General features: G+C 37.3%; 1 protein-coding gene across 5 annotated transcripts; it reads right to left on the reverse strand.

The window, feature by feature from the left end:
• Positions 1–5893: 5893 nt before the first annotated feature.
• Positions 5894–26610, reverse strand: TRA2B (transformer 2 beta homolog). Of its 5 annotated transcripts, none has more exons than XM_081137590.1 (10): positions 26314–26523; positions 20295–20570; positions 15120–15253; positions 13920–14082; positions 12323–12511; positions 10393–10508; positions 9250–9333; positions 8386–8445; positions 7409–7482; positions 5894–6890 (listed from the first exon to the last, which is right to left on the reverse strand). In XM_081137590.1, exons 4-10 carry the CDS (start codon positions 13950–13952, stop codon positions 6880–6882), a joined length of 567 nt encoding a protein of 188 aa, XP_080993716.1. In that variant the 5' UTR covers positions 13953–14082; positions 15120–15253; positions 20295–20570; positions 26314–26523; the 3' UTR covers positions 5894–6879. The 5 variants fall into 5 exon arrangements, with proteins under 5 accessions (XP_080993716.1, XP_080993717.1, XP_080993714.1 ...); XM_081137591.1 differs by lacking the exon at positions 26314–26523 and adding an exon at positions 24225–24399; XM_081137588.1 differs by lacking the exon at positions 20295–20570 and having other exon boundaries at positions 26314–26610.
• Between the last annotated feature and the right edge of the window lie 6 nt (positions 26611–26616).

The following is a 26616-nucleotide window of genomic DNA, read 5'->3' on the forward strand; positions in this document are numbered from 1 at the left end:
TGAAGGATTTCAAAGCCAAGATGTGAAGTATGATTTACCCTTCAAGATACTTTCTTTCACTGCTCAGTGGAGAATGGATTGGAAGGTACATGAATTGAGATTAGAAAGATGGCTACCAATTAGGCATCACAAATATTTTTATCAATGAAGATTTTTGATTGTAAACAAAAAAAAAAATCAATGCCAGCCCTAGCCAGTTTGGTTCAGTGGTTAAGCATTGGCCCACAGACTGAAGGGTCTCAGGTTCGGTTCCAGCCAAGGGCACATACCTTGGTTGCAGGCTCCATCCCTGCCCTGATTGGGGTGTGTGTGGGAGGAAACCAATTAATGTCTCTCACATGGATGTTTCACTTTCTTTTCCCTTCCCTCTCTCTGAAAAAGCAATGGAAAAAATATCGAGTGAGGATTAAAAACAAAAAAATGCCAGTTGAGTTTTTTGGTGTGTTTTCTGCATTTTTAAATGAAGCACTTTTGGTCTGCAGACTCTACAGAAAGGGATAACCAGTCTTGGAAGAAAGTTTAACAGCCAGTCACACCATAGTTCAGTGAGGACATCACTGCCAAACCCTGGACAACCACAGCTTGTCCCACTGCTGTCACTACGCTAGAACCACCTCACACTCCATCCCTCAAGGACCCCTTCCTCACCCAACCCCATCCCACATTACTGTTTTGAGGCACCCCTATCCACTCTACACACTCGTCCCCGCTTCTTGGGGCTATTGATTCAAACTTTCATGCATATGCCCTAGATGCAAAGGTGATTTGGTAAACAAGTATCTGGGATTTTCAGCGTCTATAGTATTTAGGTAGGCTGCCTTTCAGGAAGACTCATTTAGGGAATATCCTAAACAAAAGGTCTCGTGTTGGAAAGCTGGAAGAAAAAAAATTGACACCTCCAATACCAGCACAGAAAATATGGTATAGTTGTAGACCCTCTCACTATATTTATGCTCTTTGCAATCTCCCTCTCTAAAAGTAGTCCATTTACTCATGCTTTTGAGTTTTACCTTGGCCATGTGACATGCTTTGGCTATGGGAAGTTAATACATGTAATAGAGGCTTGAAATGTACCTGGATAATTCAACTTGGTCTTGTGTTCCTACCGTCATGTTGAGGGGAAATGTGCAGACTTGCCCACTCTTCAAAGGAGGCTGACATGTGGAACTGGCTCACTCACCCACAGTGAAGCTAACCTGTTCCTTCTGTCTACATGAGGCAATCCCTGATCTGTCTTGCAGATGAGAGCTTGCTTGAGATCAGCAGCTAAATATTTGTATGCTTCTGAGTTTTCATTGTTCACTATGCAGCAACAGCTGACCAGATACACTTAGTATTCTAAGGAGCTTCACAATGGCAATGAAAGGTTGGCAAATAAATGCTTTAATCATGGAACAAGTTCCAGAGTGTGAATGTCTTAATAGGTACCTCCCTGCACTAAATCCTGAGAAGTGACCTTTTAGCCTCCAGAGGTATGATGGTTTTAAAAATTCCCTTATAGTTTTAAGGCTTACAAAACATTTTTTGACATGATCACAAACCTAGCAGAGTTGCTGTCATCTTACCCAAGAAACCTTGTCTGAGACCCCACTCATGACAATTTATCTTCCATACTAGAAAGAAATCACCTGTATATGTGGCTGTCATTACCACTAGATGAGAGCCCATCCTTATGTCCATTATACACTGCTGGGCACTCAGTTACGCCTTTACATAATTGTCATTCTTGCTCAACACTATGTTGTTCCCCATGTCATCATAAAAGCAAAAACTTGTCTATAAAATCTTAACTGATGTGGTCCCATTTACCCACCTGACCACACATTCAAAATTTTTTATCACACTGATGTACCTTAGACTTGAACAAACCAAAGAACTTCCTACTCCTGTCTAGAATACTTTCCCAAATGTATGGCTTTCACCTTTCAGCCTCTTTTTAAATGTCCTATTAAATACAGCCTTCCCCAACCAATTTATTTAAAATACTAACATTTTCTTTTTTCTCCATAGTACTTTGTCCATTGCTGTGTCCCCAAGACTCAGAACAGTGCAACACAGCTCATAAATGGTGAATACATAAAAGAAAATAACTGAGTACTTAAAACAGATGCTATTTGTGTTGACTGCTTAGAACTCTAAGTAAACTCTTGACAATTCATTTTTCCTATGAAATGCCAAAATCCACAGTACAATCCCATCACACCTGACAGTGCAGAATTAAGCAACAATAAATGGAAAACAGAAGACAGTTGAGCTCTATTCCTAGTGTGACTAATCTTGGGATGCACTGAAAGCAGCTCTATAAGCACAGGGGCAAAACAGCATAACTCAAACAGATAACAGATTTTCTATTTAAGCCAAGTGCTTTTATCTATCAAATTTAAAGATTTTGTGATTATACATAATTGTGGTAAGACTAAAGACTTACAGTTTTGCTGGGGGAAGGGTAAATTAGTAGAGTCCTTGAAAGTAAGTGATATATATTGGTGCATTCATGAGCCTTAAAAATGTCCATATACTCTGACTTGTCCATTTTAGGACTTACGAATAATAGGAATTAACATATGAAGATTACGTATTTTTTCAAAATATATATATTAAAAAATATCTTTGACTTCAGAGAGAGGGAGGGAGGAAGGGAGAGGGAGAAATACACATCTATGATGAGGGAGCCATTGAATGGCTGCTTCCTGCATGTTCTCCACTGGGGACTGACTTTGCAACCCACGCATGTGCCTTGACTGAGAACCGAACTGCGATCTCCTGGACCATAGATTGATGCTCAACTGCTGAGCCACACCTGGCCGGGCTCAAAATATCTTAAAAGCACGTTCATGATATGAATAGCAAGAATCTGAAGTATACATATATATTGAACTATAGAAAGATGGCCGGCCACACACACACACACACACACAGCACGTTCATGATATGAATAGCAAGAATCTGAAGTATACACATATACTGAACTATAGAAAGATGGCCGGCCACACACACACACACACACAGCACGTTCATGATATGAATAGCAAGAATCTGAAGTATACACATATACTGAACTATAGAAAGATGGCCGGCCACACACACCCCGTGTTCCGTGAGTTTAGTTCTCTGGAGAACCATGGTAAGGCCACACAGACACACACAGACACACACACAGACACCCCCCCCCCCCCGTGTTCCCTGAGTTTAGTTCTCTGGAGAACCATGGTAAGGCAAGCTGTGTAGTGCAAGAAAAACTGAAATCTAGAACACAGGGTGGAAAAACATGAATTGTCTCGCACACTCACAATTATAAACCTACTTTTTTGCTCTACCAACTTTTTGCTACAACGGTCTTCTTGGTTTACACAATCTAGTTTAATTGCAAGCCAGTGTCCAGGATTAGTTAAGTTTGAGTATTGTTATCCAATATATAAATTACATGAATAGATTGAGGAATAATACCTTGGTAAAACTAGTCAAGGTTCACCATATACACAGGTGGTTTATTTTGGGGTTTCTGGGCTCTTTTTTTCAAAGGGTTGTCCATGATTCTCTATTGTGCCAGGCCTATGTGCATGAGATCTAGGTTTTCAGTTACATAATCAAGAAATACCTCAGTCTGTTGGCCAAAGCAAGCTGCTGGTGTGTGCACTCACATAGATAAATCCAGCCCAAATTCATCCTCAAAAACCCACTCCTATAGAATATGCCAATTTTTATGATGTAAACAAAATCCTGTTTATCTTGGCTTTTTCTAGTCTAATTCAGAATTTCCCTCCTTGAGCCTTGTGAAGTTTAAATACTATTAATAAGAACGAGGGTTGAGATTTCATCTTGAAGCATAATTTCCTTAGGTAAGGGAAGTAATTTATGAACATTTCAGAGGGCTACGGGTTGTCAAAAGGCCTCCAAAACACTATACCAACTGTTGCGACCCTATTTATTTCGTGAATAACATGTTCAGAGGCCCTAGCATTACAGATTTTAACCATTTTAATTTAATAATCCTTCAAATCAACTTAATGCATATTGTTTCAGTAATCTTAGCCCTAGAACTATAAGCAATATATTGATAGTATTGGCATATAAAAATCCCGAGTTCTTTTGCCTTCAGGCAAGCATTTCAAGACTAATTTATCCTATCCCTAAATTATCTAATGCCATTCTCCACCTCCCGTGGTCCTGATATTGTCTATTTAAATTAATCTATGGCAGCAATTATCCCAAGGGAATACAAAGCTTCTTTCATAAAACCAGATCACCACCACCACTACAGCACATGAATAGACTCCTCACTTAACCTGCCTTCCTATCCTAGAAGAGGAAAGGAGTATCACTACTCTAAATAGCGTATTTCAACCTGGTTAAGTTCTGACTTGTGGCAACCTCCTGGTACCAATTTTTAGTCAGTCAAAATTCTTCCAGATCCAAAAGTTAGGAAATCCAACTGACACTAGCTTTAAAAAATAAAACTTTTCATTGACAGGATAATGGGTGGCTTACATGCATCAGTTTAATTTTAAGCCAACACCTTGAGATGCTATTAGGCCTGGTTGCTTTTCCAAAGGTGTGCTTATACCTTCGGCCAGTTAGAGGGCAGAGAGATCTTTATTGCAACTATTTTTTAGTGAGGGCAGCTCATTTAGTGAGGCCTGTGCCAGATGGCCACACTTCCCACCCCCACTGTCTTGCTGCTAGCCTACCCTCTTCCACCTAGCCAGACACCTATAAGCAGTACTACATTCCTTCATACACGCTCTTACGTCTACAAAACTAGGCTCCTCAACCTTTAATCTATCCCTTATAATCCAATCCCTATTCTGGGCCATTCTACAACTCAACTTGCATAACCATGTAAGTGGCCAATTCTTATTCCAAAACTGGTTGAGAATTTTTAAAATCTAGCAGGAATGGAGTTACTTAGTTCCAGATGCTTACTGGAAATGCAAACCTGCAGGGGTGGGGGTTCTATGTATTTATAACAGCTATCAAAAGTACAAGAGGCATACATTTGAGACACTGTAACCAAGTAACAAATTAAGGTCTGCAAATATTGTCTATGCCCCATTAACAATCTTTTCAATCATCCAGTTACCTAGATTAGATGCAGAATGGCATCACAATTATGAGTACTAACTGTGGAATAAGACTGCCCATGTTATTCTGATCTTGGCACTGCACCTTTAATAATGTTTGAATTAAGGTAACCACATTAAATGATCGCTACAGACTTGGTCTTGGAAATACTAAATATGTAAGTACAGGCATACCTATTTTTTTGTGTTCTGCAGACACTGAGTTTTCACCAATATCGAGGCAAGACCCACCAATAGCAAAAAGATAAAGACTTGAATTGAAGGTTCTCGTGGGTTAGCCTTTTTTAAAAAATAGCAAAATAAGTATTTTTTTTTTTAAAGACACTACTATTGCACTTTATAAGACTATAGTATACTGTAAATATAACTTTTTAAATGCACTGGTAAATAAAATTCATGTAACTCACTTTCTACTGTGATGGTCTGGAATGAAACACGTAGTATCTGATACTCTTGTACCATATAAAGGTCAGCAGGCCAACAAAATAACCTACCAAAGCAATTTCCCTAGAATTGGCCATGCAAATAACCGAAATTCAGAAGAAACAATACAGAGAACATGCATTTCAGGCACCATCAGGGCAAGGGTGAAGACTACAGTTATTTAACAATACCACCCCCAAGTGGAGATGATCACTCCTGCATCTAGTTACTCACTCAACATATTTTGCAGGAATACATAATTTATGCTTGGTTTAAAAAACATCAAAACAAAAAAGCCCAGCACCAAATATATACCTCAGGCCCAAGGGACTAAAAACTATAAATGAGCTAATTATAAGTAACAAGGTTAAAATAAAATCTTTGTAAACTGAGTTGTACCAGCCTTTTACTTTTCATTTGCATTTATTTAACACAGTTCTCAGAACATTTGAGTGAAATTGGGCCTCCTCTGGTAAGCAAAGGACCGGAAATAATATTTAAAAAATGAACAGGCAGTCTTCAGTTCATCCACAACACAGTAGTGTTCCCTTCTCTTTTCCCAAACTCCAAAGCACCCAGTTTTTTCCATATAGTCTAAAAGCTAGAATGAAGAGTACATTTGTGGTGGAATGTATTGTCACTTGCTGATAACCAGTTGAAATACCATTATCCCCTTATAACAGCTTTAATAGCCTTTTAAAACCATACATTGTGTAACTCTTTTCTTACTCCCTGCTATATATAATACAGATTACATAAAGGCTGACAAATCCACATTAATATAAGCATTAAGCATTTGCTGTATTGTTAGTTCTAATACTAGCAGTACTGAGTTACAGAGCATAATTTTTAACACTTAGCTGCAGGTATATTAAGTATGGTATGTTCCATGGACTGAAGGAAAATGGGCATTTTTTGTCTTCAAATTTACTACTGACAACCTAATCTGAACAGTTCTGCTAAGCACTGATGTTAGAAAGAAAAGTAAAAATCAAACTTTATTGTTGCTCTTTGCCATTTGGTAGCATTTTACACACAGGCTTCGATCTTCAGAATACCCTGGATTCAGTAGAAAAACCTTTTAAATGAAGTTTTGTACAATAAAAACTTCTCAGCAGTCAAAATTTAGACTGTAAAAAAATACATGCAAAACATACTTTTCTGAAAACACTTAACTTTGAACAAAGCACCAAACTACACAAATGCAGAATGAAAACAGCATTTCAACTCCACCAAAAGTAGTCATCATAAAAGGTGTAAAAGTCACCTAACTTCACTAGGCACTGTTCACTTTTTAAACAGGAGACAATAAAAATATTGTCCACAAACAATATCCAAACTAGGGCAGGTTTCAGAAAGTCTTCAGCTTCATGCTTTAATAGCGACCTGGAATTGAGGGCGGGGGGGGAAAAGGCATCATTACTGAGAGAACTGATTATCAAGTATACTTTAGTGTTGAGAATTTTAGATTATTCTGCCACTCAGACATTCCTATGTACCAGATTTCTTCTGTGAAAATAGAGGAAGATGTTCACAGAAGAGTTGCACTAGAAATGAGAACCAATGTGAAACAATAGAACTGGGAAGCATCACTCAATCTAAGCTAAGGTTTTAAGTCACTCATATGTTCCCAAGCTGTGCAAAAATTAAGCACTACTTAAAAAGAAAAGCTACAAATGGTGACAGTATATACATTTAGTATTTTAAATAGCAACAAGATTCTAAGGGTTGTTTTCACACGTTCTGGAATCCTATAAATAAAGTTTGGGGGATATATACTTATGATTCAACTACTTGAATTAAACCTTTCTCTGCAAAAGAAATACTGCGCTGTCATTTGATAAGTTAGGGCAAGCCATACTATTACAACATATGAACTAAATAATATCGAAATAAAAACTTACGAGGTGAGTATGATCGAGATCTGGAACGTGATCTATATCCTCCACGACTATAGTAAGGAGAAGGTGACCGCCTTCTGTAAACAAATGTAAAGACAGTCTAAGACTCCACAGATCACAGTTAGATGAAATGATAAAGATCATACACAATCCCTTTATCTGTTTCTAAACTAGAAAGCCACCACTGACCCTCAGAAATTTTGCATTAGTCATGAGATTTCAAGGTCTGATCACTCAAAACTACCAGAAGTCAGCCAGCTGGGTGTGGCTCAGCAGCTGAGTGTCGACCTAGGATCCAGGTGATCGGGGTTCAACTCCTGGTAAGGGCACATACTCGCATTGTGGGCTAAATCAATGACTCTCTCACCATTGATGTTTCTATCTCTCTCCGAAATCAATAAAGATTTATTATATTAAACAAAACAAACTACCAGAAGTCAAATACTCCTTGCTGTGTTTCATCCATCGATAATCTGCTAACCCATTTAAAATTCTATTAAGTAAAATATATATAAAAAAAGAAGTCCTTTTCCACTAATTCCAAACACACCCTCAGGAACCACACCCAAAACAAATTTCATTAGTGCATCAAAGCAATTTCATTTTGTGTAAGCAAGACTGACTTAAGTGTTCACTTATGTATCCTGAGACACTTATTATAAAAAACCAACAAAGAAAATGTAGCACAAGAGGAAAGCTACCAGGAACAGAGACTAAAAATATCATGGGTTCTTTATCAATGACCTCATACCATCATTCTCTCATTAAAGTACAAAACCGTATCACTGAGTAAAAGCCTAATTTCTGCAAACAAAAACATAAACAGACATCACTTGGGGCCAGTTACAATATTTTATGAACTTCAGGCAATCCAACTTTGTGATGTCACTTATAATCTAACTACCAAAAGACTAGTAACAGAGTGTCTTCACACGAGCCATCTCTACTATTGTACAGATTTTAAACCCTCTCCGGCATACCTGTAAATCTGATCCCTGTCTTGAGCAGCTCTCCATCCTCCGCCTCCTCCTCCTCCGCCTCTGTAAAAGCAGAAATTCATTCGTTTTAATGAGTTTTTGAAAGAATACACAATTCATACAGTAAAACTGAAAACAAAACAAAACAAAAACAAAAAAACAAGAAAAGTGAAAAGTCGTTTCTTGTAAGTAAAGTGATAAAGAGCTATTTTTGCCACCCTTTTAATAAACTGGCTTAGAGCTCACTCTGGTGGCTAAAACATGTATCATTAGAACAAAGGATATTTCTAAGTAAATGCTCGTTAATGAAAATAAAAATCAAAGCTACCATTTTAATAATATTCTCAGCTTCCACGAAACAATCCCTCAAGTGCCACTTAAAACAAAAGGACTCTAAAGACGCTGGATAATTTCAGGGCAACCTTAGGAACACTTCTATAAGACAGTAATGCATCAATTGTCAACTTCTTAAAATGTTACCAAATCGTGGGCATAAAAAAAGATATCCACACCCTAACATCACACCAAAATAAGGTATCATGGATTAACTGTGGCCAATACTTACTAAACAATTTACATTTTGACAAGGCAAGTTCTAAATTACCTGGTTCTGCTAAAATAAACTTGCCCTTCATTTTTTATCTTTGAAAGTATTCTCAAAGAGATGTCTTGTTTTTCAAGTATGAGAGGCATTTCCCTACCAACCCCCTAAAAATTTATCAATAGTTGGGTAACGAACAAACTCTCAGCATTAATACAAAATTATTGTTCTTAAATACTTTTATGGGCTCTTCCAAAAAGCATTTTTACCGGCCTTTTAGTGTATTATACATTAGACATACCCAGAAAATGTGTTATTCAACTTACCTGTATGATCTGCTATAGTAGTCCCGATCATCATAGCCTCGATCGTATCCTCTGTCGTAGTAATCACGGCGGCGTGAGCTGCCACTGTGAATAATAATATATCTTAATAAAATATCAAGTGGTCATTCCTATCTTTCTAGGAAAGATAACTTAAAAAAAAAAAAAGTAACTTTTGCTGTTAAAAACTATTCAGATATTTGTTAACAGTAGCAAAGGAATGCCATGCTCATTTGGAGCTTAATGGTAACAGAACCTGCACAGCCAAGCTCTTTAGGACATGACTGGGAAATTGCTTCAAGTGCGATCTCTCTACTCTCTTCTCCTGGGCAAAAATTTCATAGGCCTGCTATAAGTCAACTGGGAAATGAGTATTACTCCCATTTGAATTCTAATTGTTAGTGGATAAACAATGCTTATTTTCTTCCCTTGTAACAAGGTACATACATTAAAAAAAAATCTTTTCATTAAGGAGGCACACATATCCTACTAATTTGCTTTTAACTTTAACTTGCCAATACCACATTTTTCCCTAGAGGAAAATAAATATGGTAATACAGTTTTGAGAGAGGGAAAATGTTCAGCCTATCAGAATATGGTCATTATGGTACAATTCTCTACCTTATATAAGAGCATTATTTTTAAATTTAAAAATGAATTCAATTTAAAGCAGTCAGTAATATACACACTGGTAAGAAGGATGACAAATGAGAACTATCTGTTCAGTGAAAAAACTAAAGTCCGTGTTTCCCACTCTGCTTAAGGAAACGAAAACTAAAGAATGAACTTAAGTATTATTTAAAACTTGATTTTAACTATAATGGTTAAGTTTCCATTCTGGGGAAACGTCTAAATCAGAAATATTTAATTAGCCTGGAAAAGTCAAATATATGGCATGTCTTATGATAAAGTGGGATGGGATCTATGTAATGTTGTCAACCAGAATTTGTGCCATAAACAGCATGTTTCCATTGAATATGTTTTATCAAATAGTTTTAGCCAGTTAAAAAAAAAAACAGGAAAAATGATTTATACCATGGCAAGACTAGATGAAATGCCAAAGATTTCCCCGCAGTACATGTATTTCTTGGAGGAAGTGAACAAACAGAATCATCAATAAAATTTCTACCTTGAAAATAAACTTACTAGGTAGGTCTCCCCATGTAAATTCCTGGTGTTGGGGTATGTGGTCTTTTTGTTATAGAGAAATCAACTCTGATTCTCCGTCCATCAAGTTCCATTCCATTGGCACGCTCCTTTGCCTTCAAAAAACACATTAAGTCATCATATACACCCTGGACAAAGTCACAAACTATCCAATATCTATAAATAAGGTCTGGCTGATGTTTCATTTAGATGCATTAAATAATTTTAATGTTGGCAGAACATTATGGCCTACAACAACTTTGTTTCCCCTATTAAATTTTAAAAAGCTAGCCATGAAACTCAGAAAAATTTATCAAAAAAGCCACAATGGCAAATTTAAACCATGAATTGAAGCAATTATACTATTTAATAGCAAATTTTCAGTGCTTCTAGCTCTAAAGCAGTACATATTTGGCAAACTGAACCATAAACTAAGATGTGAAATAGCTAGGAGTGATAAATGAAAATTACATGAAATTCAAATTTCAATGGCCACAAATGCTTTATTGTGATGAAGCCCCAGTCATTACTTTACAAATTGCCTATGGCCGCTTTTGTATTACAAAGGGCAGGATTGAAAAGTTGTGACTAATATCCTAATGGCTCACAAGGCTTCAAATTTTTACTAATTTTTAACAGAAAAGTTGATGGACCTCTGCTATGGAAGTAAAAAGCTGGAAGACAGCTACATATAGTTCCTTCATCTAGAATACAGTCATTGAAACAGTATGCACCTCAAAGCAAAATAAATCCTATTCCAAAGACTTTGCAGTTTGCTCACCATTTAAAGAACACCCCTCCATGTAAGTAGATTTTAATTTCTAATTCCAATTATGCTATCTTCTAGTTTGAAGTTTAAGGCCTCAGAAGCTAGTTTCTGATACTATTGATTCAGATACAAAATATTCTATTTCTCAAAAAGCTAACTGTGGTCCTGTAGCAAAAAAGTATCTTTGGGTACCAATCATTACTAAAATTAAGCTGAATGACATTGTAAACCATCCTTTCAAACCTCTCAAGTTTTAGTCATCTATCATAATTACTTTCATTTAGCTTTCCATTCTTCCTTTAGTAGTTCAGGTTACTCTTTTGTTTTCAAAAATTAGTTTACTTTTCATAAAACTACTATATAATTTTATCTAGAGCTGAATTCCTAATCTCAACACTGACCTCAGATGGTTTATCAGTTTCCCAAACTTTTCCTTATAGGGCCCTTGGAGATGACTTCAGCTATTACCCATATGCAAGTGAAGTCAAAATTCTTAAAATGTGGCCCATATTCACGCTATAAACTTAGTCTACATACTAGTTTACTTCCTACATTCTGCCTCAAGTCAATTAGTATCTAAACTATAAAATCACTTTGTTAATATATATTCAAATCAGTTCCTTTTTCTTGAGTCATATAATTTTTAAATGTTCTTCTCTATTGTAGAAAATGGCTCATCGTAAACACTGATTAAATATTCTAGAGTATTAACATCCTTATATTTTAGATAACTATATTTAGTGTGTGTGTATACACACACACACACACACACACACACACACACACACACACACCACATCACACCTGGAAACAGTCATATATGAAGTGCTATGTCAGGATTTACTCCAAAATAATGTTGTGGTAGTGGCAGGTGAATAAGTTGGAGTACAGCAGGCCAGACATTAAGTATACAGGGGGAGGAAGAGTGAATCAATTGCCCCAAGCCCTACTTTTTTTGTTAGTCTGTATATATTTCAAATTTTCCATAATAAAAGGTTGAAAAATGTCAAAGTATTACTGACTTCAATCTGTTCCCAGAAGAATGCTCCTTTAAGCTACATTTATGCATCCTATCCACAATATAAAAAAACTGTTCTTACTCAAGTACTTAAGAGTTTACAATAGAACTATTTTACAAGGCACAGGTATGCTTTTACTTACTTCCTTGGCATCATCTACATTTTCAAAATATACAAAGGCAAATCCTCTTGAACGTCTAGACTGCTGGTCGTATACAATAGACACATCAGCAATGGGGCCATATTTGGAGAATACTTCTCTTAGATCTCTTTCTGTAGTGTACAAGCTCAGTCCAAACACTCCAAGACAACAGTTGGGATCAGGATTTGCCTAAAAACAGAAAAATGAATTTTAAACTTTTAAAACTTTGTCATAAATCAAATAAGAAAATCATAAACAAATCGCCGAAAGTGTCACTACCAATAAAGTAAATAATAAACAGACTATTAAACACTTTAAGTAGGAATGTGTTATAGCAAGAACGAGCAGAAAGGATTACAACAGGAGTAATTTCAACCTTAGAATTAAATGGAGGGAAAAGGGGGCACATACTACTGGAAAAGAAAACTAACTTTTTTGGGGGAGACTGGTGGGCAACTTGACTTTATTCTAAGAAATGTCCACATTCACAATATGTATACATAAAGGATAATCAGAATAGCACCGTCTCTACAAGTGAGAGAAATGTCAAACTATTAAAATGCTGAATTAAGATATACCACCCATACAATGGAATGCTCTGAACTGCCAAAGATATAGGGCATGCTAGGCTAGATTCTATTTTTAGAAACATTACATACACAAACTATTCACATAAAACACGAAGTCATAAAGATGTGTACTAAACTGTTTTAATAGGTATTAAGCAGCTTGCTTACAATCATAAAAAAGAAAAACGAGCAACATCTTGCTGACATTCCAGTTGCCATAATGAATTTACCCCAAGTTTTCATTCCCCCCCCACACATTCACTCTAAATTCCATTCCACTATCAAACACCCTCCCCCAAAACCATTTAGATTATACAATAAAATCACAATATAAACACACTAAATGCCACCTCATTTGAAACCTCTCATGGAGAAGAAAAAGCCTTACTACCTGACGAAACTTGCTTACAATTAAATAAAAAAGCATTATGTAAAAGGTATTAAAACTACCCAGAAAACTTGAGTAACCTGAGTATTGAACATATATATATACATATATATAGATGTTATATGATGTGATGGACTAAAGTTATAGCATTAGTTATATGGAGATTTTTTATTTGATGGGCTGAGTTACCGATGTAACAACATACTTAAATGTGAATGATAGCCCAAATGTAGATCATTACATGGGTGACACCCTTTTATTTACTAATTTTTAAAAGAATGAGACGGAGGGGAATATTGGGGGCAGGGGGTGAGAAAGAGAGAAACCAATTTGTTGTTCCACTTATTTATACATTCATTGGTTTATTCTTGTTATGCGCCTTGACCAGGGATGGAACCCACTACTACCTTGGCATATTCAGGACGACTCTAACCAAGTGAGCTACCTGGCCAGGAGTGGGATACCTTTTAAAAAGAGATTTTCTCAAAACACTAAAAAGCCTCAAAAGGTAACTCGTGTATTCACCGCCAATGCGTCACTGTCAAATAAAATCAGTTCTAACTTAGAAAAAAAAGACAGGACTGTACTAAGTGGTTTTATAGTCCACTGCTTCAAAACCACAGAATATTTTTCACCTTACCCGATTCCCAACATGACGTCTGCGAGTAGACATGGGAGAATGACTGTGGCTATGACGTCTTCGATAATCTCGACTGTAAGACCTGCTACGGGATCTTCTATGGGAGCGAGACCGAGATCGTGACCTTGTATAATGCCTTCGAGAACTTCTTCTGGATCTAGACCTGCAAAACAAAAGCTTCAAGGTCACGACTCAATAGCTGACAAGATACACTGCTTTCAATTCTTTTAATACTCTATTCTAGAGTTAAACTCTGGAAGACGAAACTCAATCCAGGCATATACTAACATGATACTATCTGGGGTAAGGGTATCAAATACTTTCCCCCTGTATCAGTAGTCAGTTCAGCTCCGCTAGGAAGAGTTCCAAAACCACTAGCTCTCGCCCAACAATTCTTAAAACGAACACATTCAATTATATTTTGAATATCAGAACACATGCACCCCACTAGCTCGATCTATATCCCCCTCTCAGAATACCACCCTATTTTCCTGCTCTCATTATGCCCACCATTCACTTAAGATAAAATCAACATGACAGTAGTTCCCTCCAGCAGTGTTTTAAAATCAACCAGTTACTCTGAACTAGATAGCGATAATCTGAATTGTCATGTAAACCCGGAAGGACACATTGTAAAAGAGAAGAGGTGCTGCTAATTATGCCTGTTAACAGGCATATACTGAGGATGTCCTGAGCAAACCAGGATGTATGGCCTACTCTTGACCGTTAAAAAAAAAAAAAAAAAAAAAAGTACGTGTGGTATTATTTTTGTTTTATACGAACATGTAGTAACACTAGACTATCAAAAATTGCAGTGACTGAACGCCAATGTTCTGCAGTGTATTTGCCATAGTAATAAACAGTTTACTTAAACTCATAGTGAATCCTCACAATTCTGAAGAACTGGTACTATTACTAACTTGCCTTAGTAGATAAGGAAACTAGGGTAGGAAAAAGTTAAGTAATCTGCCCAAGCCAGGAAAAAACAGAGAAGATATGAAGCCTAACTAACTTAAAAGCCCAGGTTCGTAACCACTAAACGTAGTCTTCGGTCTCCCAGAAGTTTTAAGTTCATTTCTAGTAACAATATTATATAGGCCAACAAATGATCTAACCCTCTCTATCTTCCTAGTTCACAAACCTCACACCAATTTCAAAGCTAAGAGTAACAGAAGGAAATCCCAAGACAGTCTTTCTTACCTAGATTCAGATCTGGACCTGGACTTTGATCTGGAACGCCTGGAATCTTCCTTGGAGCGAGACCTTGCAGGGGTATGCCTTGCAGATTTCCCAGATCCATGAGCACTTCCACTTCTGGAAGCAGAACGGGATTCCTACACGTAGATGTCAAAAGTTTAATTTGTATACTTTCTGGGCAACTTTAAAAACAAATAAGCTGCTGTGAGATAAATGGTGAGGGAAAGCAATCCCCTTCCAAGATAAGAAAACACAGGTAAGGGCAGGAACTGAATATACCTGGTATAACAGTTACATTGCTCCAACTGACTTAAGTAGATTAACTTGAACTTCCACCTTTTTTTGGAGCAGGGGTAAGAGTTAACTGACCCCACTCCCTTCAGAAAGGGGTGTCAAAGCCAAGCAGCTGAGGGATTGTCCAAGGACTGTGTTTAGGGAATGTTACTCCATAAAGACTAGGGTGAGAAAGAACCTTATTAGTAACTATGATATCTATCCTTTTATACCTATTTCAATCAAGTTACCACCAACAAAACCAAAACCCTATGAAATTCATAAAACTTACTTTTTAAAATGCTTTTGATTTTTTAAATAAGACCTCAGCTTTTCAAATTATATTTTTTATTCAGTGGGAAGAGACAAGGACCATCTTTTCAAATCCTAGAGAAATGTAGAAAGCCTAGTGGAAAGCAAGGACCAGCTTGAAGGACACTAGAGAGATAAGACCCTTTTCCATCTAACCATGGTGGGAGGCCCTGTAAGACCCTTAAACAAAGAAATCAGATGGAGCTACAGCAGAAAGGCAGTGAACTGTGCAAAGGTAAGAGTAGAGAAGGTGCCAGAGAGCTATAGCTTCCTCTGTTAAATGGAGATGAGCCAGGGCAACCAGAAAACAAGTTAGAAAAGCTATTTAAAGTACCTATTAACACCAGAACATTAAATTAGGAGCTTCTAATCTAGGCTCAGAAAGGGAATCCAGGAATTACAGACAAAACCCAAATCTAGGTATACGCTATATATACCCATAGCTTTCCCAATCAAAACTAGGGCTTGTCAGTGAGGCAAAAGACAGATCTCTCTCAAAACAAAAACTAGCAATGGAATGGGTAAATAGGATAACCTGCAGTTCACTAATTATACATATATAATTAGTAGTGGAACCAGAGAAGCATTCTGCCAAGCTGCAGCAACAGAAAACTGGATAGAGAACACCTACACTCGCACTACTGATAGCTAACTAAGGATCATCAAGCAAGACAACCTTTATTTCAAGTTATCCAATCTTAGGCAAATTAAAAGGCATGAAGTCCAGTGAGTCCACCCAAGATAGAGCAAAAATGGCCAGGCTCAAAAGGAACCAACATTACTGTAGAGGTAAGAACAGGTGTTGAAGATGCTGGATACACGTTATCATAAAGAGACCAACAACCCTGTGTGGTAGACCTTTAGTATATTCAGGCTATTCTTAAAAGATAAAAGAAAAAAAGAGGACACAAGATTACTTTAAAATTATAGCCCCAAACATTTTAGACTATGTTCTGGATTTACAGCACAATGGAGAAAATTTGGAGGACCCTTCTTCCTATGACATTCAGAGGAAAAAAGTTCATATGCAACAATGAAGAGGCATTACAATTTGAAGATTAGAACAGGGAAGAGTTAACTCAGCCAGTAAAATGAGTTTTGGTCTCTAGGCCCAAAACAACTTTAGAAACTTTCCAACATTTCAAAGTCATTATAACATGGTGTGATGTGACACGAAATGTGAAACTTTCCATTCCTTCCCTCCATGAGTGACTGTAAAGAGAGCCAAAGAAAAAGATGGCATTCTTAATTGGACAAAGTTACTTTCAAAAAATGGGGGCATAGTTTCTACCACGGGCAAAAACTAGTTTAGAAGATAGTAATAGGGACCCAAAAGGTACTAAATGCCTTTATTACACTGTTAGAACAATTATGTCATGGAACAATTATAACCTTTAATGGATACCAAAGAAAACAACTTGCTCTGGAGGGAGAGCAGAATGTGGGTGCTTCACAGTAAGAGTTAAAAGATTACCGACAAAGCTATTGCAGTTAACTGAAGCCTGTCAGCCTAGAGATCAGAGTAGAAAGGAAGAGAGGGTAAAGTCAAGATCCTCCTCCTTTAAAAAGCCTCTTGCTTCATTAAATAGAACAGCTGAAATGCTTTTTACCAGTCTGTCCACTAAGAGAAGAGAAAGTATTTCTAAGCTGTAATGAGATTTCCCCCCATGAAATTCTTATCAGGTCAAGAGTCAGAGATGCAGTAGCTGTGAAATTATAAGACTTTTCACTCAGCCTCTGAAACTAACTAGCATATGCAGATATCCTGTGAGAAATCACTTCTTAAATCAGGAAAAGGGGAAACACCAGAAAGCAAAAATTTCCCCTTCTATACTGATACTTGGTTAGGCTAACAGCTAAAAACAATGCCTCCAACTTTTTTCATCAGGGAAATTCTTAAAGAAGTTAAACCCTTTTGTAGTTATGCTGGCCATTAGCTGGTTTGGAAATACATGCAAGGAAATTTAGCCTAAGAGAAATGAGATCTAAAATTATTAGCCAAATCTGAAAGCACATAGTTAACTTTAAACCTTAATCCACAGGCAAATCTGTAAAACCAGCTAGGAAAACCCTCTACACACAAGGAAACTCGAAGTCCACTCTCGGCTGACAAAACTACAGGTGCCAACATATTAAAACCCTACCAGAAGAAGCACTACTCTGGACTGACATCAACACCTTAAAAGAAAAGGAACACGAACTAAGATGAGCATAATTAAAATAAAGATAAAACCCCCCTGAAGCTGCTTAAGGAATTAAATTCTTATAGATTGGATCTTAGTCCTATACAAACATAGGACCTACAGGGAACACACCAGGAAAAAATAAACTCAGCCTTCTAACAAAACACCTTAATCTCCACCTCCCTTTTCTGAGAAGGCAGTAATACTTTAGAAAAACTTTTGAAAAAGGTGACAGAAGTGGAAACAACCATCCAATTGCTAGGTTTCTCCTGAATTATTTTAAAAACTGGATGCAGTAAATTAGATTTAAAACTGGCCCTTATAAACCTACACAGCATTTAAAAATGCAAATCCCCTATCTGAAGTTGATTTTAGTAGGTCTAGAGTTGGGTATCTACATTTCTTAAAAGCACCACACACGTTTATGATGCTTGTTAAGGCTCACTGATTTAGTCAACTTCTAAAGTTTTATGCACCCTACCTATCTGGTTTTCCTTGGCAAAGGCATATTCCTGGAACCTTGTTTGTGTTCTCTGTGTTCCACCTGCCCCACACCCAGCATTTATCAGCCCTCTTGGGGCACGTACCTTACTGCCCAGGACTGGAGGCCTGTCCCTCCCTCTTACCTCCCCAATCCCCCCCCCCAATGGAAACAAACACCTGAATGGATGATATGGTCAAATAACATCAATATTTATTTTCATCCTTTATCTGCCTTAGGACCTTTAATCAAACCCTAAACTGCCTTCTTCCCCTTTGAGGGCTAGTAAGTCTTCTCTCTTTTGGACCCCAAGGACCTTTCAGGTCTCCTAATAAAGAATCCATGGGCTTGAATAGAAATACCCATTCACATCACTTTTACCTCAACTCTCTGCCTAACTGGTGAAGTAATTCAGAATGCAAAGTTAACATTATTAATGTCATTAGTTTGTATGCGGCAAAAAATTTTACAAAGCAGTAATGGGGCAAAGCAAATGCTGGAAACTGCCTCCTATAAATGGAAAATTCCACCTTCCTTGCAAGATACAGAAATACTATAAAAAGGCCAATTTCACATTGACAATAGGCCCTATCATCTCAGAAAATGGGATCCCTCTAGAAATGCAACTTAAGCCACTTTTTCGATGAGCAGAATCTGACAACTCTCAGAGGAAAGTTTTTTTTAAAAGTTGTAACTGAATTTATTGGGGGTAACATAGGTCAATAAAATTATAGGTTTCAGGTGAGAGGCAAAGTTGTTTAGGTTTTTCATTTCAGAGAGAAGTGATAACCTTGGCTTCCCCAATAGAGTAGAAGACAGCTGTTGGTTGGCTACCATTGAGTGTAACACTTTGATGTGTACTTGTTCCATCCAACTGAAGGTAACATCATTACAACCATCTGACTCTTCTATTCAGCTAAAACAAAACACATAGAAAGGAAAATAACAGAACTTTTGGATTTATTCTCCCAATAACAGTGGGAGTGGGGACCAGAATAAAGCTACTTTATAATCTATACCTCTTACATCATTATAATAGCTAAGTGTTAATAGCAGAAAATGAGAAAAAGAAATAAAGCTGATTTCAGAATGAAGCACCTGCTACTATTGCAACTTTGAGTTAGATACCTGTTCACCTGCATGTGTGACTCACCTTATTCTAAGGGAAGCCACTATATTTTTAGTAGTAACTCTTGTCATTCAGCTGGAATAAGTATTAAAAAGAAAAGGATTAAGAATCATCCTTGTGAATTTAGCACACATGCATCTTAAAGTTAGGACCTAAGTGGTCATAGCTTTCCACTATTGCCATCTGTAAAGAAATTAATGTTTTTCATAAATGCCAAAAGTATCCTGTTCAACGTTTTGCTTTGATTCTGAGGGTTTGGTTCTGTAACCACCCTGGTGACAGTCGTTAGGAAAATCTTGACAACATCCTACCATATAGGGTGGGGCAAAAGTAGGTTTACAGTTGTTCCTATGGAAAATACAACAAATTTTCAAATACTCAAAACTGTAAACCTACTTTTGCCCCACCCTGTATATTCCTCAGTACTGGAGGACAGGGGTCAGTGCATAGTAAAAGTCCAGGCGGGTGGCAGAGACTACCAGTTGCAACTCTGGAGGTACTCATTCATGCCCCAGGAGCAGCAGAGTTAGAAAGAGGAAAAATCTAGAGGAAACAACATGAAGCCAACTGTTATACATGCTGGAGAGCTCATTCCTGCCTGGTATTTGACTACAAAGGGTTATTTTTTAAAAATTGCATTTCAATATAATTTGACTAATAAGTTAAAATTAGAATTACCTAATTTAAACGTTTCCCCTGGAAGGCACTTCTTTACCCTGTATATATTTTCTTCTATTAAACAAATAATGCATGCATGTTTAGCAAAATATACAGGGACACATAAACAGACTAGTAATTACTTAGCGTAGTGCTTTCTGATTCCAGATTACTTCTTATCTTAACTTCATTTTTATTTCTTTTCTTCATTCTTCCGTTTCAAATTCTGACTTCTTTCATCTTCCCCACTTCACACAAATTGCTCAATATTCTACAAGTGGGACTTCTGGTCTGATAATTAGCATGCATTCTTTCTTTAATTTTTTCAAATTTCAGCTTCACTTATTCCTGAGCTTCAAATACTCATTTATAAAACTTGTCAAATGACGACTTCCGCATTTTCCTTCTTCAACATTAACCTTAATAGAAAAAGAACAGGATGAAGAATATTTTAAAACTCCAGGATAAAATCCAGTGCCAAAACTGAAACTAGAAAAAAAAAATCCCTTGTTTTGGATTAAAAAAATACCTAGAATATGCAGCTCAAAAAACTGAAACTATATAGTTTCCTGTTGGTTCTAAAATATATATGGTAATCAATCTCATTTGTCTATTCCAAATAGCTTTATCATGCTTAAGTTGAATGTGAAGTGCGCGACTGAACATTTACTGTTCACCTAGCATTTTTAAGAACTATAATTACATTTCACACTTCTTATTTTATCCATCAATAGAAAATATGTTAAGTGTCAAAAGCACAACTCCAGTCAAAAAGTGACACATTAATACAAAAGTGCAAGAAAGGAAAGCATGGACAAATTCATTTGTACAATAACAGGGCTCAGGGCTGGAAAGGTTTACAAATTGTGACTTGTCTTATAAGGTCGAGAAAGGTATTTAATGTCACATATTTTTGTACCACATATCTAAAAAGCTCTATAGAAAGACAATGTCAGGGAACCTGAAAATTTGGATTATAGTTAAGTGTTCAACCTACCCCTAGAAAGCTGCTCTAGTGAGATTTTATATTATGAATGGTCCAACTACTAAATTTAGAACTAAAACCAAGTCAACCAACTACTGTAGTCGAGTAGCTATGAAGGAAAGCAATACAAATTAGAATGCAACATTGGTGTTTCCAAATAATGTTGTAAACTTTCCCCCCTCAATGAACAAATATTAAAATCTTCTGTGGTCCAAAGGAGAAATTCTGCTTTTAAAGGTGGCAATATGGAGAAAAATTATAGCCCACCTCCTGAAATTACTAAAGATTTAACATCAATAAAATAGTGTGTTCCACACCCTAAACAAAATGATGCCCTCATAAAACACTCTAGTTTTCCTGCATTTCACCTTATGACCTTTTGTTTCACTGTCAACAATTTTCCTCTTCTAGTTTTATTTTCTTTCTGGGAAAAATAAAGCTTTCTTAAAAAAAAAAAAAAATTTAAAAAAAAAAAAGTTAAGTCTTTATACCCATCTGGGCATAAAGACAGCCACGGCTATTGTGGAAGTGCTGTGATGTCTTTTCTATGAAAGTATATTTTTCAATATAGTTTTAAAAAGTCAATTATTGTTTATTTAACCCAGGAAAAATTTTAAATAGCTTTTTATTTAAGGGAGTCACAGTAATTGGTTTTCTTTTATTATCCATCACTAAAATGTAATGGGAACAGTTTGCTGGCAGTACAAATGTAATCGTGGAATCAGAATGCCCAAGCAGGTTTCCTCTTAGGGCTCCTAAAGAGTAGGTACAGATACAGGTCTTAGATGCAGAAGATACTGGAATGGAGGCCAAAGCCCTAGATATCACAACTTTTCAATATGGATGCCTTCCTTCTGTTATTTCATTACTCCTTCCCAACCCTTTCCCTTCTTTTTTATTTGAACTACAAAATACACTACTAAATAATGTAAATATGAGATTTATTCAACTTAGCTACTAAGTGGCCACTTTATAAAACCAGAAAACCAACTATTGAGCTAATTACTTAGTTAAGAGATCCTACTTAGAAATAAGCAGCAACTTGTCCCATTATCAACACAATTTTCTGTTAAAACGATTCTAGGAGTTACAACTAAAATTCAAACTATTTAAAAATTGAGAGGGAGCAAATCAATCCTGCCATTATGGTCAATACTCTTATTACTATTAAGGGCTATTTAATCTTTCTGCAGCCACTCTACCAGGTTTGGTGGACAGAAAAATCCTCAGACTGAGAATATGCTCTGAAAAAAACCACCATCTGACAACCCCTCAGTTTTAAGCCCATGCTTTTGATAGATCTCTTGCAAAAACAGTACACTCATAAAACATTCAGTACTTTCCAGCAAAAAGCAAGTTTAAGTATACCTTTTGACTTTCAGAAGACTGCCTTTTAATCTAGTATCTAAACACAAAAATCAAAGCAAAAACTGGGGCCCTCATCTCATGCTGTCATACTAGACTGCATATGTTGATAAAAGTAACAATCTGAAAGTAACCTCCAAAACCCAATTCAAAGCAAAGATTTTTGGGAGCTTGAAGACTTTCATTTGCTGTGGAGAAGAAATTTTTCCTGGCTTGCAGCTTTTAAAAACAAAACTTAAAATACCTAATTAAATGTGACCCCTCCCAAAACTAACCTTGGTAAAACACATTTCCTAAACAACAATCAACCCCCATCACTATACACTGTGAGAAAATAATACAATTTATGTGTAAAAATGGATCAACAAATGACACAATGCTAAGGCACAAAGGATATACACAATTGTGGTTCTGTCCTTTTGAGCAAAAATGTCAAGTCAACTATAAAAATATTAATACTTATCACTTAGGTTTGGGGTTTTATTGGCCATAAATGGAATTGGATATACAAGAATTCCATTTAACACATCTCTCACCATCTGAATTCCTCATCAATTTTTTCCAACAAAACCAATATTACTTACCTTATAATCACTTGGAACTTCAGTTTCAAAAATGCCACCTTCTAGTTTCAGACAATGCCCACATTATGAAAACATTCTTCAAAAGACTCATACCTAATCACTTACAGTGAAACAAAACAATGCAAACTAGTTTCTCCCACCTCACATAAACTCAATCCTTTATTAAAAGGAATTTGGTGCAATGGCTACAGTTCTCTAGAAAAGAAATAGATTGAGATGTTTCAGTTATGAAAATTAGAATTTGGAATTGGGGCTAAATCAAAGAATATAAAAAGCAGCCTAGATTAAGCAGAAGAAAAGAAAAACTGCAGAATCTGAAAGGCAGTTTGATGGGATGGTATCCAGATACTGCTCATGCCCGTAGAAAGAAAGACTAAATATAAAGCACCTATACTGCAAACACATTACTTCTATAAAAATAGCCAATATTCTACCAAATTGTAACACAACTGTTAACAGAGTACCTCTCATGGCAAAGGTGTCAGCCCCTGTGCCCCCCTCCCCCCCCAGGCTATTTTTGGAAATCCCAGAAGATACTTTAATTTGGAGATGGGAAAACTTTACTTTTGCATGGGTTTGGCCAGAACAGGTGAGTCAACTCTAATTAGAGACATATTTATTGAATTTAAATCAACTTTTGACACAAAAATCCCAGGTAAAAGGTAGATTCTGCCTTATGACTGTGACATGAACCACAAATATTCAAGAATGCACCCTATGTACATTTTTAAAACAAGACACAATGAGACACACTAAACAAGTTCTAAGAGGATAACTTACTTATTACTTAGGTACCACACACACACAACCATTCTGTATAGGAGAGGAACAACTTCCAATGTCTGAAGGACGGGGGTGGGAGAATCTCTGGAGTTACTTACGGTGTGAGAAAGTGGATTAGAGATTTATATAAATGAGGGGTAAGATGACAGCTGAACTGAGATTTGTATTGATTTACACTAATACAAATATTTTAGTGTAATGTTTGATAGCCTACAGGCATGTCCAAGATTGCATGCCTGAATACAGCTTTTTCACTGCTTTCAGGCACTTTCAAAAGGAAGTTTTTTGCTAATCAGACCTGACTGTCCTATCTACCTAGCCCTTTTTATGGTATTTTATTTAACTGTTCTACTGACCTTTATGGTTTGCCAAGCATTCTTTGGAAGTCCAAACACGTTTTAGGTCTATTCTAACAACTTCAGGTTCCAACCACTGGTTGGAAAGCAAACATACAAAACACCAAAACAAACAAAATGGAAGTATCCCACAACTTCAGGTTTAGAAATCTCTTCCAGGAAAAGTCAAGACTCCTGAGTAAAAAAAAAATATATTAATTTTCTAACATGTAGCTTAAAATTATGTTATAGTTTTCTCTCCTTCCACAATTTAGTGAATACCTATTTTCCATGTAACAGCGTTGTGAAAACCACTGCTATACATATATTACTAGAAAAAATATGTCCACTTAAAGAAAAAGTCTAAGTAAGGCACACCTTTTGACCTGTCAAAGAACCAGGACCTTACTACAACAACTGTTTCCCTTATGTAAAATACACTCTTCCTTTGGGCAAATTTTCACCTCCACAAGCACACCACAAGTAACATACTCAGGTGCTTTCAACTAAGAGCTCTGCTAGTCAGAAACCAGTCATTTTGCAGTCCCTAAACAGTGCAAAGTTCCCAGCGATTCTTTTCTTTAGTCACTGAGGACTTAAAATTACCATCTGCTTTTCAGTCCAAATACCAATGACTAGTTTTCATAGTATATTCGACTAGTAGAAACTAGAAGCCACAGCTATAGCGTGTGGGCCCAATTCAAACTTTTTTACCCTAAGAAAGCAAGAGTTTAAAGAGATAATCGCACACATATTTGGGGAAAAACATAAAAAGGAAATATTTACCTGAATATATAAAGGAGGGGCCTGATTAGCTCAACCAAACCAGATTTGGCGCCAAAGCTACACAGTAAATTCGCTAATGTACCAGGAGTTAAGATAGTTTATTTTTAAACCACTTCAAATTTACACAAGTTTGCTAAGGCATTTTAAAAGGTTTACCTGACAATTACCGAGACTTTTAAGGTGGCTCTACCAGAAAGGGAAAAATCTAAGACTGTAAAAACACCCAACTTATTCCCATCAAGCTAAAAAATCTGGTTCTGTGGTGCTTTTTATCACCCTTAAAACAAATTCTCCTTAATCTCCAAATAAGCAAGACTCTGCAAGCCTTGCATTGTTGCATCATTAAAACCCACACCCAGCAGCCAAGCTTTACTTCGGGCTGTTTAAAACCTGGGAACTGTTTTATTCCTGAAATTTAATCAACCCTCGCCGAACTCCACACCCGGGAGGTGGAGACTTTAAAAAGAAGAAGAAAAAAAAAAGACCGGCACAAGTGGTCCACAGAATCAGAATGCCTCGAAACAAAGGAAATAACGGCGCCATAAATTGTTGCCTGCCAATTTCTCCTATACAATCCCGTGGAAAAATATCTACTCAGTAAAATAAGAAAATCTTAGACCTAGTGGTCTGTTTTACTTGCATACTCTGATAACGAGTTTTTGTTTGAAAGCCCTTTCGGTGCCAAAGAAAAGCGCTCCATGTAGGCCTAACACAAAACCCTAGTGCAATCTCAAACTAACGGGCCGAGAACTTAGTCTACCTCAGATTAGTTCTCCCCATCCTAAAAGAAGCCCCAAGAACACAATAGATTCCATCCTTTGGGTCCATAAGACGATCCTTTCTTAACCTAAAAACCAGGTAAAAGACCCCAAAGAACGCCATTTTTCTTTTTCTAATTCTCCAAGTAGCCCTGTAAAGTGCGACCCCAGCCCGCGTGGACGCGCGGCTCCGCCGCCATTTTGTGCCTTTGGCAGCGCGCCCAGCCCGCCACCCCAAGATGGCTGCGGCTAGGCTTCGCAGGAGCAACGGCGAAACAAGATACCGCTCCCCTCCCCCAACACCGAGGGGACGCAGCGGCCATTTTTACTCCCCCCTTATAACAGAAAAAACCGCCGACTCGCGTACGAGGCCACATAAACCTGCCTGTGGCATTCTTCACGAATAAAAACACTATCCACAAAGGCTTTTTCAACCCGACTCCAATCCTCCGGGCCTTAGACTTCGGAGCCGAAATAGCCCGTCTCCCGGTCCAAGGCCGATGGGCCTGGAAAGAGATGTAAGAAGATGGGACCACACAGCCGCCCCCTACAGCACCTCTACGTACCCGCTCGCCGTAGTTCTGCTCGCCGCTGTCGCTCATGACTCCTAGGTGCTGCCGCCGCTCAGCTCGATGTGCTTCACTCGAAGCTGTCAACCTCTTGCTCCTTCTTTATAGAGGCCTCGCCGCAGCCTGCCAGAACGAACTAGTTTCCAAGCCGCTGGGAACCGGACTGCTCCGCACCGCCTCCACACGGGCTCTAACTCTCCCGGATGTGACGCAGCATCTTTAACCAGGCTCCGCCCCCTCTCGGAACGCGCGCTTTGTTGGCCCCGCCCCTCGGCGTTCGTTTCCCCGTCCTGCAAAGGA

Source organism: Miniopterus schreibersii, assembly GCF_964146895.1.
Source record: "Miniopterus schreibersii genome assembly, chromosome: 5".
NCBI lineage: Eukaryota > Metazoa > Chordata > Mammalia > Chiroptera > Miniopteridae > Miniopterus > Miniopterus schreibersii.

Bases quoted from the DNA above. Each gene is read 5' to 3' on its own strand.
- TRA2B (XM_081137588.1), bottom strand. From the start codon at position 26,349: ATGAGCGACAGCGGCGAGCAGAACTACGGCGAGCGG. The intron at 9,334-10,392 runs GTAAGTTTATTT...TATTATTCACAG, and splicing joins TACATGGGGAGACCTACCTA to TGGCAGCTCACGCCGCCGTG. The intron at 8,446-9,249 runs GTAAGTTGAATA...CTGCTTTTACAG, and splicing joins TACTATAGCAGATCATACAG to AGGCGGAGGAGGAGGAGGCG.